Genomic DNA, 17,159 nt, shown 5'->3' with positions numbered 1-17,159 from the left:
GCAGGTTCAACGGCACGGGAGACACGCAGAGGTCGCGCTTCTTATATGGCGTGGCTGATTAGGGGGGGTGGCGGTGACGTCAAGAGAGGGGCACGGGCTGGGCAGCCACACCACCCAAACACGACAAATTTGGCAAACATGCCAAACACAGGAGGCAGCTTACTCAGACAGCTGGTATTACTCAGACATTAACTAAGACTCTCACACGCCCGCTGTTTTGATACACCCCCCAAACCATATGAAGCAAAACTGCAAGACCGTTCCCTCCGCTCCAGACGGCTCTCGCCTCGCTGAATCGAACGCCGCTGATATCACATTGAAATGCTCCCAAGCCCAGGCCAATTTGCAATCCTCCAGGTATCCGAACGCAGCAAAAGCGGGCCGCTAAAATGCAAGCAACAAAACGAGAAAATAACGGAGTCAAATGTCAAAAAGAAAGAAAAAGGAAGAAACAAGCCAGAAAAGCAAATGGGGATGTGGAAGCTCAAGTGTAAATGGGGGTTAGAAGAGAGTAGATTCAGAAGGACAAAACCCAATTGCTAGACTCAAAACACCAGGAAACAGGGGGACGGAGCCCATCTTCCCAACTCTAACACAAAAAGGTCGCTTGCAGATTCCCCATTCGAGTGAAGCTGAGGAAAGGCGAAAATTATGCGACGGAAAGGCCAAGCTGCCAAATATCCCTCGAGACGGGACAAAAACAGTTTTAACTATGCATTAAAAAAAAAAAAAAAAAAAAAACAAAAGCAAAGAAAAAATGACGAGAAGAAAAAAAGCACTTTTGGAGGCCAGATCGTCAAAAAACTCCCAAACACCTATTAGTTGGCTTTAATTCAACCTTGTATTTCCGAGAAAGGAAAATACGGGAGGCAGAAGAAAAGTATGTCACCAAAGCAAGCAAAACCACAAGAAAAAACAAAAAAACAAAAACCCAACGGAGCCAGAATAGAGAAAGAAAGAAGAAAGGCAAAAGAATTCCAAGGGACAAAAAATCATGTAAAGCCTGAATGTAAACGCAATGACGTTAAGAAGGGGAGATAAAAAATCACGCTTCATGGATGCAATTCAAAAGAGTTGATGCACAGGTTATCCTAAATAAGGGTCTAGCATCTCGAACTGTGTGTCCGTGAAGAGTTTCTGGAACCGCAGCTTCCTCTCCCTCGAGCCAAGCACGCACCGCGGGTCGCCATCGAGCCGGTCCTCGGGCAGCCACTCGTTGGGCAAGTCGGGGTAGTAGAAATCGCCGGCATTCTCGATCCGCTTGCGCTTGGTGTGGCCGATGCCAAACTGCTGTCCCCACTCGCGGCGATCGAACTCCATGAAGCCGCCGAACTTGGCATCCATGTTCGCAACCCAGATTCGGCTACCGTCGGGCGAGAAGTCCGCGCCGCCGATCTCGCCGAAGAAGTCGTGCACTTGGCGCGTCTGGTAGGATTGGGCGTTGACGAGCACGATGCGATCGGCGGGCTCGCACATGAGCAGGGTGCGTGGGCCGCCGCCGACGGGAGAGAAGCGCAGGGAGCGATAGCCTGCGACATCGGATTCGATGATCTGGAGAATACGCCACATACGTGCATCCCAGATGTTGACGGTTTTGTCTTGATTGCTGGTCGCGACATGTAACATGTCGGGCGACCATGCACAGGCAAATCCGTAGTCACGGTGGCTAGATAGGACTTGAATAGGCTTGCCGTTGTCACTATCGACGACCCAGGCATCTGGTGCATCGCCAACAATGACACGAAGGCGGCCATCAGGGGATGTGTCGGTGCAGTTAATGGCGCGTGCAAACCTGTGTGTGTTGATAAATTTATTTGTAGCGCAGTCCAGGATCCGAATGCGGTCGTCGTTGGATGAAATAACAGCCTGAGGGCTATGATTAGTGCGATTCTGGATTACATCAATGTGGTTAGTGATGCCATTGGGGTCTTTAGTAACACGGCCGTCCATCGTAATCGAATCACTGATTTGTCCACGGTAAGCATACTCGCCAGAGAACCCACCAACGAGAGTGACGCCATATTTTGCTTTCATGGTTGAAATCTTGACTGAATCAAGGAAATTTCGGGAAGTCGTTGGGTTAGAGAGGTTGATCAGACAATTTTGTTCATTGTGAAAGGGCGTGACCGAGTAGACTTTAGACTGATATGCGTATTGCAAAGTGTTTGATGCTGTTACCGACATAAGGTTTCGCAGCTGAAAATGGGCCATTGAAGCTCGATATTTCGTATACATCGTCTTCGGCCTAAAGTAGTCCTCGCTCTGGGGTAAGACATTGGAATACTATTTTAGGAAAAAATAGAGTTAGTGGAAGCAGCTGAAGGTTGAAAAACGAAAGACTCACAGTTCGAGGGACATATTTTAGGTTATGATAGCAAGAATACATCTGATCCCTCTGGCGGCGGGCATCGGATCGCTTCACCTTTAGTCTGGTGGACCAAGGAATGCCTTGAATGTCGTAGATCTTCGAGGGCTCTGGTCGCGAAATCTTGGAAGGTCGTTCCCAATCAAGGACGTGTGCAGCCTCGGACGAAATAGGAATGGTAATCGGGCGTTTAGCTCCACAGATGCGGGGGTCGTGCGTACGAGACCGTAAGAACCACTGTCTGATGAACTGATCAATTGACAGGTTTCTCTCAAATGCTGGATATTGAATTCCATTAGCATCACCATAGAAATCACCGTCTGGGGGTGCAAGGGGCGTGGCAAGTAATGAGCTGGCAACGTGAGTATGGTCATTAAAGATTCGCAAAATCAACATGGGGTGAATAAAGTAAGGCGAAGGCATGGAGGCCGCATGGATATGATAATATTCGTCGTCCGAAAGAAGAGGGCGTGGGTTCCTGGCCGAAGAGGAAAATGTTCGAGTCCTGATTCTTAGCTCGCTTTGCGGGGAGCAAGGCGACTCAGATAAACGTGGCTGCGATGTCTGGGTATCTGCAAGCAAAGCAAAATCTCCTCTTGCAGACTCGGCGCAAGCAGAATGATGCCACGAAATGGCATCTTGAAAGAACTCTCTGCACTGAGAAGAAGTAACCGGAAACCCGTGTAAAGCCCGAGGGCCAGACAAAAACGAAATGATTGGTTGATTGACAAAAATGTCAGCATGCAAAACTCCCGGCACGAAATCAGAGCCTAGGCGGCGCGCACGGACAAGAATTGCGTAGATTCTTGTCTCGATAAGGATGGAAAACTGAGTTGCGAAACTAGAAGCTAGTTTCCGGGGATGGAACAAGGCACCTTGCATGTTGGGTAGGTACGATAAGCGATCATCCGGGGGGTAGAATCCCTTGGCTGTCTTCTGGCTTTGCGTAACGGTGCTAACAGAGGCGGCAGAAGAAGTAGTTAGGAAAGGAGGTTTCATACTTTCGGTATGCATCACCGGCCCACCACCACCTGCATGATCATTGGCCTCCCCATCGGTCTCGTTACTATCGTTAACTTGAGGGTAGTTTGGATCGAATGGGGGCGGATGGTCCGTACTGAAGGTCGTGGTGGGTGGAGGCGGAGTGTCGGGCTGCCTAGCTGCGTGGCCGTTGGGCAAGGGCTCATCACTTACCTCGGCACCCGTCTGACCAGGTGTTCTAAGTTCAGCGGCCTTTGAGGCGTCAGGGCCCTCTACACAGAACTCATCGTCTGATACGTAAAACCTTTCGGCGTCGAGAGCGTCGTAGGGATCGTCACGGCGGTAATTAGTATCAGGCGCGCCAAGGAACATGGTGGGCAGAAGTTGATCGTAAGTGAAGTTGTGGAGGTCTGAAGCATTAATCAAACTACCATCATCTCTCGTATACCGTATGCCAGCGAATAGTGGATCTTCAATGGCGTGGTCACCCAGACTGGAGGCCTCGGGGTCGTAGAAGTCATTCGGGAGGGATTCGACTGGATGAACGGCAACGCTGGCGTCTAAGGGGATCGCGGAGTGGTTTTCATTTGGACCGACAGACGTAGCAGGTGGAGAGGTTACAGGGTTGGTAGTAATAACGGTTCGTTCATCAGCTAGCTCAGATGTGGATGACGACTCGCCGTCTTCGTCGTTGTCGTGAAATTCGGAAATTAGGTCGATTTCAGGGAGATTTGGGGCAGCGGAGGCGACATCACTCCCAGAAGGCCAATCGTTCTGAAAGGCAGTGGCCAACTGGGGTGAGGTCGAGGCATTTATTTGATCTCCTCCAAAGTTTGTGTAAAACGATGTGGGCTCATTGGGCCCCTGGTCGACCCTGGGGTCGTCCTCTTCGTCCGAAGAATAATCGCCACTACGAGACGCCAAGTCACCGGTATCCATTTCTTCTGCAGAATCTTCCCCACCGCCAGAGTGTACTGAACTGTGAGTGATTTCAGGTCCCTCTTCATTAGGCATTGTTTCTGCGATTTTGAAGGCTTCGCGTGTGGTTGGTGTAGCGTCTGTAGATGTCAAAGGCAAGAAACTGCTAGTTGCTTGACCGGCAATGTGCTCATTATGTTCAACCATATTGCTTGGTTATTGACCGTAAATGCCGTTCTGCAGTAGCCGCCGTAGTAGGACAGGAGTGCTGGAGTGGCTGTGATAATTTGTGATGGGCTTTGTTGTCCGTTGAAATTGGAGATTGTGCGAGAGATTCAACCAGCTGGGAGAGAACTCAGCAGTATTATTTGGCAAGGACTTTCGTGAAGAGACTGTTTGAGTATGTATTGTGATTGACCAACCGCTGTTGCTGGCAGACGAGCATCTACAACAAAGCAGGTGAGCACCAACACATCAATACTTTATCTTGTAAGTAGTAAATGGGTAATTAATACCTATCATCAAAAGGATTGGATGTAGCGGCAGTTTCAGGTATTGCCAATAGGGCAGAGAGTAGGGAGTGGAGATTTTTGAGCAGCCGCGTTGCAGCAGAGAGATCCAAGGCAGAGAGATGCTTGATCCAAAGATGAGACCAAGAAGGGAGGTTCAAGTTTTTCTAAGGGAGGATAACAGCAGAGGTAGGGAGGGGAGAAAGTGAGGTGAACAACAAGGGAACGGAATGGGACTGAGGCTGGCTGTTCTGTCTGGCTATTGTGCAGAGTGCGTTCCAAACACACAAGCCAGCACAATAGAGACCAGACGCTATTTAGGGAGACCAAGACGGATGTTTTGAATGAAGGGCTGCAGGTTGGTTGCGCGAGATCGTGTTGCTGGTGAAGAAGTTCCGGAACAAGTGCTGAACAACAGTAGGGCTGCTTGTGTGGAGACAATCAGCCAGAGAGATAAGAGGGAACAGGGGAAGAGAGAACTAGGAGAGGGAGAGAGAAGAGGAGGACAAGCAGGGAGCACGCTGTTGAGGGGCAACAGAGGCAGCGCCGCGCAGCACAGAGCAGAGCAGAGCAGAGCAGAGCAGACTCGCCGGAGCCAGGCCAGCAGAAGGCGGGGCAGGCAGGCGGAGGCAGCGAGTCACGGCGGGCAGCACATGACCTGGGCGGGCAGCGCGAGAGCGAGACGGAGACGGGCGGGCGGGCGCAACAACCACAGCAGCAGCAGCAGTAGCAACGTCGAGCAGCAGCTCCGCGAGGGGAGAGGGACCAGGGGGGGGGGAGAGGGATCCCAGCACGGCCGCGGTTGACCCGGCGAGAGAGGGCGGGCGGCTCTGGCACTATAATATAAAACAACGCAGCAGCAACGCAGCACGCCGGCCAAGCCAGCCAAGTCAGCGGGATGCCGCTGCTGGAGCTGTTCTTCGTCTTCGACTGTTTCCTCTCTTCTCTCTCTGCCTGCTCGCCGTCGTCTCGCTCGCGCTCTCGATCTTCCCTTTCGGGTTCGCCAAAAACAGCTGGCCGCCAAGCTGCACCAGGCCGTATCGGGCATCGCGCAATCGACCAGTCGAATCGGGCGGCTCACGTAATCACCACGACCCGCGCACGTGCAGGCTTGGCGCTGTACCTGGCCGGCGAAGTTGGCGGGCGCGGTTCCGTCGCTCTTGTGCCGCGCCGGCCATGCGCGCCGCGGCCGATCCACCCAACGGCCTGCATCTGATATCGAAACGCAGCAGACAGGCCGCGAGGGATGCGCGAGACGGCTGGCGAGACGACTGTCACCGGCGAATAATCAACTCTGCCCGCCCGCCCGATCCGCTTGTTCTCTGGGCTGGCCCATCTCGGCCGCCTGCGCTATCACGAACGAGGGCAACACGATGTGACAACGCTGCTGTGTTCGCCCGTCAAACGGCTTCTACTCAGCTGCACCGAAGCAAAAACAGCAGCAGGCCTGCTGCGAACTGCCGTCTGACCGTCCTCCCGGCTGGGTTACCCGTCACATTCGGCGACGAAAAAAAACAAAAAAGGACGCCTTCGCTCCCATGTCCATCCATCCACCAGCAATCTGTGCCCGCCCGCAGAAATACATCGGATAGCCTGACAACTAGCTCGCTATCACCGCCCATTATTGAACCTTATCGAGCACCATCAGGCCGGCAGGCCGTGCTTTTGCTTTTGCCATTGCTTTTGCTTTTGGCAAAACGAACCGGCGCGCGTGCATACAAGCTCTGCCTTCCCACAACCGCCGGCGTCGCCGCATCGCACCAGACAATCAATGAATCCGGCAGTCCTGCGCCATAGAGCCCGACCTAGTCCTCCAGACACACACACGTCTGCACACGTATACACGCTCGTCACTCGAAGGGATCGGCCGTGGGGAGACAGCGCTGGCTGACCCGGTCGTACTGAGTATCCCGTATCTGCTGCACTTATCCCAGGAGCCCGATGGAGGGAGCAGGATCCGGCCGGGCGTGCGGTGGTGGCGATTATCCGCGACAGGTCCCCGTTTTCACGTCACGACTAGCCACGGCATCGATCAGGAGGTGCGCACATGGCGCATCGGACATGTCTGCCATCTCTTGCCCACGGTTGCAGCGCGGTGCATGAGCGGAAACGCTGTGTCACCCTCCCCCTGCTTTCCATAAGCTACGTCAATCGAAATGAAAATGAAAAAAAAAAAAAAAAACAAACAAACAAAAAAGGTTTCGGAGAGCGCGAGCCGGGTTGTACGGAGTACGGCTGGGGAGATCAAGGACAAATCTCCTTTTTCTTCCTCCATCAAGTGACTAGGTAGCTGGCTAATTAACTGGCTAGCTATACGGAAGTAGCTTGGAGTTCCCGACGAGCTCCCGAGAACAATCATCCTGCTCTTTGCTTCTCCTTATTACGGAGTATACTCCTACTGTTTCCTTCCCCCAATTTTAAGAACACATCTCTATGGAGTATGGAGTACATCAAAGCTACTCTTGACAACATGAACACTTTAAGTTTCTCCCATCATGCATCACGCCCAGCTGAGCGGCCCCGTAGCTGCCCATCATATGCACTCCCTCTTTTTTCTTTGTTTATTCCTCTGCCTGGTACGGAGTACTCGGAGTACACCTTTCCATACGGAGTAGTTACTACACATACATGCGTACTCCGTACTCCGAAAAACATACCCCAGACATGCACGAAATCCCCCCCCTTCTCCCCAACCGCAAATCTCTTTCCCAGCCGGCTGTCATGCCTCCCCCACCTCGCCCAATTCCAAGAGGTCACCCACCATTCCCACGGGACCATCATCGGCATATGCTTCTGGATACCCGACCATCCCGAAGCCGCAGCAGTGACGCGTAGAGAAACACATACATACTCCATACACACCCCACCACCACCACCAACACCACCACCACACAGCTGCGACGTGCGGTGTCGGTCAAGCTCTGAAACCCATCACATTCCGAGTTTATGACTGGTCGTCCTCTGCGCGCGCCTGCAGACATGAACAAGCCATCGTCTTAGCCGCAGCCATAGCCCATTTTTTTTTTTTTGTCTTTGCTTTTCTTTTCTTTCTCCTGCTTTCTTTTTGCATTACTTTTTTTCCGGGCAATTTCTCCGAAGGTGTGTACCCGGCGACGAGGGACGGGCGGGGAATAAATTCCCTTCTTCGATATTGATATTCCTAAAGAAGTAAGTGCCTGTCGGATGCTTTTTCGTATCTGATTTCTTATCGTGCAGGAGTTTCTTATCCAGCATGTAGAATTTGTCATAGGTAGGTCTGATAGCGTTTTCTCATTTATCTGTGCTGGGCCACCAGGCTCGCCAACATGCATAGGAAGTATCTATTAATTATGCTCGACTCTCCGCTATATACTCTTCTACTATCTAACGCTTCCTGGCTTCCGAGACTGGGGAAACAATTAACAAGTCTTTTGAAATTCCGAATAAAACGCCTACTAAATAGACTATCAATATTTGTAAAAGAAACTTCCAAGGCAGTGGACTACAGTACAAAAGCCATAAAAAAAAGACAAACTTGTTTAAGTGGAGGCGCAACATCTCAACCGCTAGTTATACAGGAAGATTTGGATGTATGTAGATATAAGTGTATGTACGGAGCACCTTTGTTCGACAATTATATAGGGGGGCATTTCTCAAAGGAGGAAAGTGGCATGGGTTTTTTTTGGACGAGCTAGAATTATATAAATAAGTAGCAAAAAAGACACCAAGATTAAATTATAAAAAGGAGAGAGATGGCTCCCAATGATTCAGTAATTTCTGCGACGTAAACCATTGGGGTTATCGGATTCGTATCTCAAAAGACAAGAAAACGGGGGAAAAAAAAGGGCAAAGGCTCAGCAAAAAGATTTAGATCCAAGAAGCAGTCTAATAATCCGATTCGTAAACGGAGTTATGTTGCGGATAATGCGAAAAATTCGTCGTGGACTGAGAGAAGCCACCGGTCCCGGTTCTTATGCGGCGTTCTAAGACATATCGCAGTTAGCAATCGATCCCTAAACGGCTAATACGGGAGAGAGAGAGAGAAAGTACACATACCTTTCTCAAAATCACGCCATCGTTTCATCGTAATCTTACTACTATCAAACTCGCCCTCATACTCAATACCCGCGGTCTTAGTCTTCTCGCCCGCGGTCTTGCGCGTATCGCCCCAGCTGAAATCATCAAACTTCCAGTACGCATACGTGGGCAGCACGAAATTCCAGATGGGCAAGGACAGCAGATAAATGAACATCCACGCGACGTACGACAGGCGGTGGGCGGTGACGACGATCAGGATGGCGGGCAGACCGAGGATGAGCGCCAGCAGGATGAGCGGGATGATCTGCACGGGCTTCTTGATGATGGAGATGATGACGACGTAGAAGGTGAAGGCGATGGCTGCCGGCAGCACCAGCGTGCCCACGAGCTCCATGAACACGACGAACTGCATGCTGAAGCAGAACGTGCCGCAGAGGTCGCGCACGAGGATGAGTTCCATGAGGTTGTGCACCGTACTGTTGATCCACCGCCGGCGCTGGGAGAGAAGCACTTTGAACTCGTCCGGCACGGTGGTCTTGCACACGGCCTGGGGCACGAAGACTTGTTTTCGCTTGGGGAAGGTCTTGAGCATCAGCGTCGAGAGATATCGGTCCTCGCCGAGCAGCAGTAGATTCTTCTTGTGCAGCGTGTCCACCACGTTCTCGGAATAATGCTCGACGACGTCTGGGTTGGCGAGAATCGGCACCCAGTAGTTCTGCCCGCCTTTGGGCGCCTTGATACGGTACATGCAGAAACAGCCAGGCAAGCAGGTGACACCACCGAAAACAGACTCAAATGATTTCGAAAGATGATGCGAAATGAAGTATTCAAAGACCTGGATCATAGTGACCCAGCTCTGAGCCTTGTTGGCAATCTTCGTCTCACCGCAAAGACCCATGATTTCGGGGTCGCTAACCATCGCAGAAATCATATGCGTCAGACTATCCGGGAACACCTTTGTATCGGCGTCAACCATGAGCACGATTTCGTAGAAATCGGGCGAGATTCCAGTAATCTTCCACAATCCGTTGAACATCTCAAATTCCAATTCCGTCATTCTCTCGTCGAACATAACTTTCTGGAGGAACGACATCAAAATAATCTGACTGTCGCGTTTACCTCTGTTTCCAGGCTTGCTGTTCTTCGACTCATCGGGTGTACCGCACTTGACAATGACCATCATCGGGACCCGCTGCTGTTTCTCTCGAGGAACCACGGACGCCTTACCGTAGTCGTAGAAACCGGAGTAGATTTTAGCCATGTTATGTCTCTTAGATCCACTGGCCACGGCAACGTAGGAGAAAGCCTGGACATCTTCCGGAGGAATGGCATAGTCACCCATCATGCCCAGGCAGATTTCAGGGGTTGACATTTTTTCACCTTTACCCTTGATCATACCGTCGCAAATAACGATGATCGTTTTGTGGCTGTTGGGATACTCCGTCATAGCGATTGAATCTAGAGTGGTACGCAGACCCTCTTCACCTTCGGAATATGCGGTAACAAGGCAGAGCGCGTGGGCCAGGGGATAGCCAAATGGCTGCCATTCCGGAGGGGGCTGGGGAACAACAGCTTCATGGATCATCTCAGCGGGTCCTTGGCCTTCCATGTCGCTAATCGTAGAGTAACGTGGGTCTGGCACCATCAGGCTGGATCTGCTGGCAGCAACGCTTTGACGATTGAAAGGCTCAACACTAAGCGTGGCTTGACTGGGATTCTTTCCAGATTGATACATCGACGATGGGGCATTGAGTCGGCTGCCGGTATTCTGGCTAGCCATCGTCGTGGGCGTTGGCCGTTGTTTCTGGGCTCCAATGACATAGGGGCTAGAGAATCGGGACGTCGTAGGGAACAGTCTACTTCCCCGTTTCGAGGCACGATCAGGGACAGCAGGATCCGTCAGGCGGGGTCCAGGGCGGTATATGTCATCACTCCAGTCTTCAATTTGGCGCTTGCGCTCCTTCGATTGCGGGTCCATGGCGGTCTTGGGGGCGGCGAAGCGTCTGGCGATGAACCACTGGAATAGTAAGGCAAGCAAGAATTTTACTAGCACGACAGACAGAATGAAGACCAAAGAGATATACAAGACTGTCTTCGACGCAATACAGCCAACGGTTTCGGTGTCCACGGATCCGACCTTGACGATTTCTGAGAGACACTTTGCAATCTGCTTGTCCGAACGCGACTGGAGCAGGTGGGTGACATCCAAGCCCTTGAGGCCGGCATTGTTTCGAATATCATCAAAGCGAGATGGGTACATCACCTGGCTGGAATTAAACCACGACAGGAGATCCAAATCGAGAACATTGTTGGAGTAGACAACCAGGTTCCGCGTCTTATTCTTGACCTCATCCCAAGTGAAGTAGACCTCGCCATCGGAGTTCAATTCGTAGAGTGCATTCCTGGCTCTGGGAGTGGTGTGGCACGCATATCCCGTATATTCCGGCTGGGTGAAATTGGGCTGGGTGGAACCGTCCTGGCTGAAGGCGACGCAGGGGAAGTACCAGCCCATCTCCTTTTCGGCATTGGTGGGGATTCCCGAATTCTCAACGGGGGTGATGAGGCCCTTGCAGGCACCGTTGACATTCTGGAACATGAAGCTGACATCTCGGCCACCGTACTTCTCGGGCAGATCGAACAGGACGTTTGAGCCACCAGGGACGCCGATGGCGGCCGGATGCGTGGAGCGAGTCAGGTCATATGCTTTGCCGTGAATGATCAAATAGCCGCTACCCACATGGTTGATCTTGAGGCGAACGCCGGGGCTCCCGCAGACGACTTGCGTAAAGCCAAAAGTCAGGAAACCCACAAAGGCACAGATCAAGAGAATCAAGCTGATGAGTCCCATTTTCTCACGCCAAGCTCGCCTCTGGGCCTTTGCCGGCATGCCTAGGCATTTCAAGATGAAATCCGGACACCAGAAGGTGACCATGGCGCAGTACACGTTCCAGAGACTGGGGGGACGGATGGCCTCGAGTTCCTTCTGGCGTCTCCTCTCCAGTTCCTGGCGCGATCGGGACGCTTTTCGGGACAGTTTTCTCTGTACTTTCGCCTGTGATTCCTCCTTGGAAACTGCGTGCCGCGGCGTGGGTGCCTGGCGGGTATCGTAGTCGGAGCCGGGACTGCCCCTTTCAGGTTTTAAGCTCTTGATGTCGGTGCTTCCCGAGCTGATAGTCCCGCCTTCTACTTCGACGGGGTCCTCCGCCACGGGGTCGTTGCCGGTGGTGGACGGATAGGTGGGCATATTCTGGGCATGCTGGCGGTAATGGTAATTGGGGTGATCGCGGCCGATGCGAGTTCTCTCGGGTCGAATCAGGCTGCGCTTGCGGTTGAGGTCCCGGGCGGCATCCTGGTCTTGGGGCGGGCCGGGCGAGTGAGGGCTGGCGGCGAAGTAGCCCTGGTTTCGGCGCGACGACGGGGTGGTCGGGGTCTCATTCTGGCCGCCGGCCTCGATGTCGTGTCGGCGGCGATGGTAGGAGTCGCGGAAGGAGGGCTGCGAGGACAGCTCAGGGCGTCCAGGACGCTGGGGGAGAGACATGGTGCGGCTGCGTCACTCTGGCGAGTTGTTGTCCCGTCAACGGGCGTCCGATGTTCCACGGCACGTTGCGATTCTGTCCAGAGGGGGGCACACTCACAAGGGCCTATCGCCGCGCAGCGACGAGAATGCAGCGTGCAGGCGAGTCGAGGGGCGTGCTGGAAAGAGGGTATTGCATTAATCCATAGACGGGGTGTCCGTCGGGAGAGCGTGAGGGCGGCTGCGAGAGGTGGTCTCCACGCAGGCTCAACACATCAGGACCGGCGGTCGGTGCAGCGTGGGCGTGGGTCAACTGGTCGAAGAGCCCAAGGATGATGATGGCTCGACGGCAGCAAGCAGAGAGCGGGTGGGTGGATCAAGCAAGCGTTTCGGGGGCGAGGAGGTGACAGGTAGAAAAAGAAGGGTCTGATGTGAGCGAGTGACAGGGGAAACAACAAACAAAAGTGGGATCGCCGGGGGGGGCAGGCGAAACAACGACGACGACGAAGCGAGAGTGAGGGTAGTTAGCTAGTAGGCTAGCAGCGAGCGTGCGGCGGCCGCGCGGGTGTGAGGGACAGCGGACGGTGGTTTGGGATGATGTTTGTGAAGCCACACAGCCCGCCGCTCCGCAGCGAGACGACGGCGAAGACGACGACGACGACAAACAAGGGGCGCTCCGTACGGCTGTGACGCGCCAATACGGTTGCCGTGACCGCTTGTCTCAGCGCTGGCGCGCGCTAGGCCCGGTGCGGGCTAGTGCGCGCGTGGCAGCCAATCATGCGCGCGACCCCTGGGGTGTCACGGGAGGCGCAAAGGCACCGGTCGCGCGCGGGAACGGCGCGTGATTGGCTGTGTGGTGGGGGCGCGGTGCTGGTACGCGGACGGTAATCGCTGACGGGACAGCGCGGCTCAGGGACGCCGGTGGCCAATGACAGCCCCGCACGACAGACTAGCGGCACGTGTGGCGGCGGGGGCCAGGCTGGGCGTGACGGGGCGTGACAGAACGGGCGCCATCGTTACGGTACGGTGGATACGGTATGGTGGGGTAAATATCGGAAGAAGAGAAGAGAAGGAGAAGGAGACGAGAGCAGCAGTGTAGAGCACTACGCAGGCGAAGAGAGGCAGAGGGAGAGAGGGAGAGGAGGCGGGACTTGGCTGGCAGACAGCCAGACAGCCAGGTAGGAAGGGTAGCCGGCAGCCGAGGATTGCCGCGACGCGCTGGACGAAGCAAGCAACCAACTCGCTTCTGGCAGCGATGGGCAGACCACGCAGCGACATGACGGCGACGAGGCCAGCCGGCTTCCAATCGGCGACAGGCGGGCGGGCGATCTGGCAGTCATGGCCAGCGCACCGCGCGAGCCCTGCGCGGTGCCGATGACTGGCAGCCGGGCTCGTATTCCGGGCCTGGCGCTGTGGCGTGAGGCTCGATCGCAGCCGTGGGCGCAAGATAAATATAAACAACCTGCGCCGTGCGCATCAGCCCCGGATGCGGCTGCTCGCGAGTGTCCTCCGTATGTGTATACTGCGTATGGCTAGTTGGTTACTCCAAGGCACCGTCCGTATCGCCCGGACTGACTGACTAGCGAGCCAGCCACGGCAGCGCCAGTCGCTGCGAGGCTGCCCGGTGCTGAGCCGCAGCGACAAGCCGCGAGCGCAGTTTGCGGAGCGTCGTTGGGCGGGCGATGGGGCGCCGGAGTCTTGATGAGCTAGTTAGTTAGTTGCTATGTAGAGTTGCGGAGTATTATTGTTCTTATTCTTCTTATTTATATGCGATGCTGCTCCCTCGCTCGAACCGCCGCTCGCTCGCCCCCTGAAGCCACGCCCGGCCCGATCGTCGCCCGCCAGCAACTCCTGGCTGGCTATTCTTAGTTTCTGAGCTGTCGTCTGCGTCTACGTCGTCGTCTTCGTCCGCGTCTGCGTCCGTTCGCTGCTCTGCTCGCTACTCGCCCGTCTCTGCTCTGCTCTGCCTGTCGTCGCTCGCTCTGTGTCTCATCCCTGCTGCACCACCCGCCATCCGCAGCTCGTATTTCGCCTGAGACTCCGCGGGCTTGTCTTGTCGCCAATCCTGCTGTCTCCTCTCCACCCCCGGCACTGCCCGTTCGCTCTGCTCTGCTGCCTACGCCCTCATTGCCTCGTGGCGTTGCCGTGACCCCTCCTCGTCGTCGTCGTCGTTGTTGTCCGTCTATATCTTTCTTTCTCTCTTTCTCTGCGCCGTGACTGCTGACTTCTGCCTCGCACAGCCCAACCCCTCCGCCGCAGCTGCCCGCCTCTGCAACCCGTTGCACAGCAATCTGCCCGACACCTGGCTGCTGCTGCTGCTGCTGCTGCTTGCTGTGTTGTGCATGACCCTGTGAAGCTCGACCCGCCCCCCGTCCAGCGACCTGTCGTGAACCAAGACGCCGTCCGATTTGCAATCCTCAACCCCCCCGGAGACTCCCAGAGCCAGACCTGGGCCCGCCATTCACTTCGTCGGCTGGTGGACGATTCACTGCGACGTGCTGCTTGATGAGAGCATACCACCTGTGACTTTCTCCGCCAAACAAAGCCCATCCGGAGCGCAATGGCGGACACTCAGGCGCCGCTCTCGCCGCCGGCTCCCGTCTACCTCAAAGCCTCACCTCCCCCGCCCTCCAAGCCCGTCTCACCCGCGTCTCCCACCTCGCCAACCGGCCTGTCCAGACTCTCGTTGCACGAAATGCCCCGAAGAAAACCGATCGCGATTCCCGACGGCGCCGCCCATGAGAACGCCGTCATGCACCAGTCGCCCGTGTCGCCCGTGCGCATCGACGACCCGTCGATAACGCCCGAGGCCTCGTCTGTGTTGGTGGAAGACGTGAGGAACCTGCGGCTGTCCCAGGACTCCGGCAAGAACCTGAACCTAAACGCCCAACACTTCCCGCCCCGACGGAGCTCCATGTTCCAGGCCCCGGCCCAGTACGCCCAGTATCACGATTCGCCCGCGGACGACCCATCGACGCGCCCGCCGAGAGGAGACTCGCTCAACCCCAGCCCCGATCTGAAATCACCGCCTGTCCTCGAAGCAACTGACCTGCCGCAGGCCACCCGCTCGTCGAGCCAGGAAAGCCTCGAGAGCTTCCCCGAAGAGCCGCAAGAAGTCTACCAGCCGCTGCAGTACCACCACCAGCCCTTCCAGGAACACCTGCTGGACCGCGTTGGCCATCGTGGCTCAAAATGCACCGTCAGATCCACCTCCGACTCCTCCTCCACCGGCGGACAGTCGAATCACCTCGCCCCAGGCGGCCTGGCCGTGCCCCGGCCACCCTCCACGTATTCTTCCGATGGCAGAGGCCGAACGCGCTCCCTGCAACTGTCCCCCTACGGCCACATGCGCGCCGTGTCGTCGCATTCCGCCGCCTCGCCCGATGCCCGCCCGCTGTCCTTTGTGGACTTGATGAACGTGCCCTACCCGCAGCCGCCTCCAGCGCCAGCCACCCTCAGCAACGCGCATCTGCGGTCGTCCGTGGGGAACAGCGCGTCGTTGTTGAGCCACAAGCAGACCTTTGAGATGTACCTGGCCAATGTCAAGAAGACCAACGACGCCGGCGCGCAGTACGAATTTGCCGTGTTTATGATCCACGCTGCGCAGGAGGGCTCGCGCCCGGAATCGCCCGCCGCTTCGAAACAGCCCGATGCCGGCGCCGAAATCTCGCGCGCCGAGCTGCTGCGCGAGGCGAAAGCCATCCTGCAGCGCCTGGCCGACCGCAGCTACCCGTACGCGCAGTACTACCTGGGTGACGGCTATGCCTCAGGGCTGTTCAACAAAGGCAAGCCCGACTACGACAAAGCCTTCGGGCTGTTTGTGGCCGCCAGCAAACACGGCCACGCCGAGGCGGGGTACCGCGCCGCTCTGTGCTACGAGTTTGGCTGGGGAAGCCGCAAAGACGGTGCCAAAGCGGTGCAGTTCTACCGGCAAGCCGCGTCCAAGAACCACCCGGGCGCGATGCTGCGCCTGGGCATGGCCTGCCTGAAAGAAGACATGGGCCTGGGCAAGCGCTACCGCGAGGGCATAACGTGGCTCAAACGCGCCGCCGAGTCGGCCGACGTGCAGTACAACTCGGCGCCGTACGAGCTGGGGCTGCTGCACGAGACGGGCTTCGGGGGCGATATCTTCCAGGACGAATCCTACGCCGCGCAGCTCTTCACCAAGTCCGCCGAGCTGGGCCACGCCGAAGCCAACTATCGCCTTGGCGACGCCTACGAGCACGGCAAGCTGAGCTGCCCACGAGACCCGGCCCTGAGCGTGCACTTCTACACCAGCGCCGCCCAGCTGGGCCACCCGCTGGCCATGATGGCCCTGTGCGCGTGGTTCATGGTCGGCGCCGAGCCCATGCTGGAGAAGGACGAGTATGAAGCGTATGAATGGGCGAAGAAGGCTGCTGAGTGCGGTGCGAATTATCCTTTTCCCCTCCCTCCTTATCTATATTCTATACCTTCCCCTTTACTAACGTTTCCCCCGCTGCAGAGCTCGCAAAGGCTGAGTACGCCATGGGCTACTTCACGGAGATGGGCATTGGGTGCCGCCGCGATCCCCTCGAGGCCAATGTGTGGTACGTTCGTGCCGCGGACCACGGAGACGACCGCGCGAAGCACCGAATCGCCGCCATCAGAGCTGCCGCGTCTGGCGCCGATCCAAAGTCCGCGGCGCGCCGGAATCATGGCAAGAGCGGGAAACCCGAGGGTAAGTCACCTTCCCTTTGCCTGGACTTGATGGATGTCTCTCTCTTTTTTTTTTCTCCCTAGCGGTGGTACTGATTATTTGCGTTTGAACCAGATGAGAAGAGCAAAAGCAAGAAATTCGGCTTGTTCTAAAAGCGACCGCCAGCCGCCTGTTGCT

The 17,159-nt window shown here is 55.6% G+C and overlaps 3 protein-coding genes across 3 annotated transcripts; 1 reads left to right on the top strand and 2 right to left on the bottom strand.

Moving 5' to 3' along the window:
* Nucleotides 1-1,086: 1,086 nt before the first annotated feature.
* Nucleotides 1,087-4,471, bottom strand: LOZ57_001604 (uncharacterized protein; the record flags this gene model as incomplete). The annotated part of the gene is made up of 2 exons (XM_049250691.1): nt 1,087-2,283; nt 2,345-4,471. 2 exons carry the CDS (start codon nt 4,469-4,471, stop codon nt 1,087-1,089), a joined length of 3,324 nt encoding a protein of 1,107 aa, XP_049110275.1.
* Nucleotides 4,472-8,637: 4,166 nt separating this feature from the next.
* Nucleotides 8,638-12,328, bottom strand: CHS3_1 (Chitin synthase, class 3; the record flags this gene model as incomplete). Its single annotated transcript, XM_049250690.1, has 2 exons — nt 8,638-8,735; nt 8,809-12,328. The coding sequence occupies 2 exons, from the start codon at nt 12,326-12,328 to the stop codon at nt 8,638-8,640; spliced, it is 3,618 nt and encodes a 1,205-aa protein (XP_049110274.1).
* Nucleotides 12,329-14,864: 2,536 nt separating this feature from the next.
* Nucleotides 14,865-17,134, top strand: CHS4 (Chitin synthase 4; the record flags this gene model as incomplete). The annotated part of the gene is made up of 3 exons (XM_049250689.1): nt 14,865-16,710; nt 16,788-17,003; nt 17,097-17,134. 3 exons carry the CDS (start codon nt 14,865-14,867, stop codon nt 17,132-17,134), a joined length of 2,100 nt encoding a protein of 699 aa, XP_049110273.1.
* Between the last annotated feature and the right edge of the window lie 25 nt (nt 17,135-17,159).

This window comes from Ophidiomyces ophidiicola, assembly GCF_022830035.1.
Source record: "Ophidiomyces ophidiicola strain CBS 122913 chromosome Unknown scaffold_4, whole genome shotgun sequence".
NCBI lineage: Eukaryota > Fungi > Ascomycota > Eurotiomycetes > Onygenales > Onygenaceae > Ophidiomyces > Ophidiomyces ophidiicola.
The sequence above is the reverse complement of the archived record's forward strand: the minus strand, read 5'-3'. Positions and strand labels throughout refer to the sequence as shown.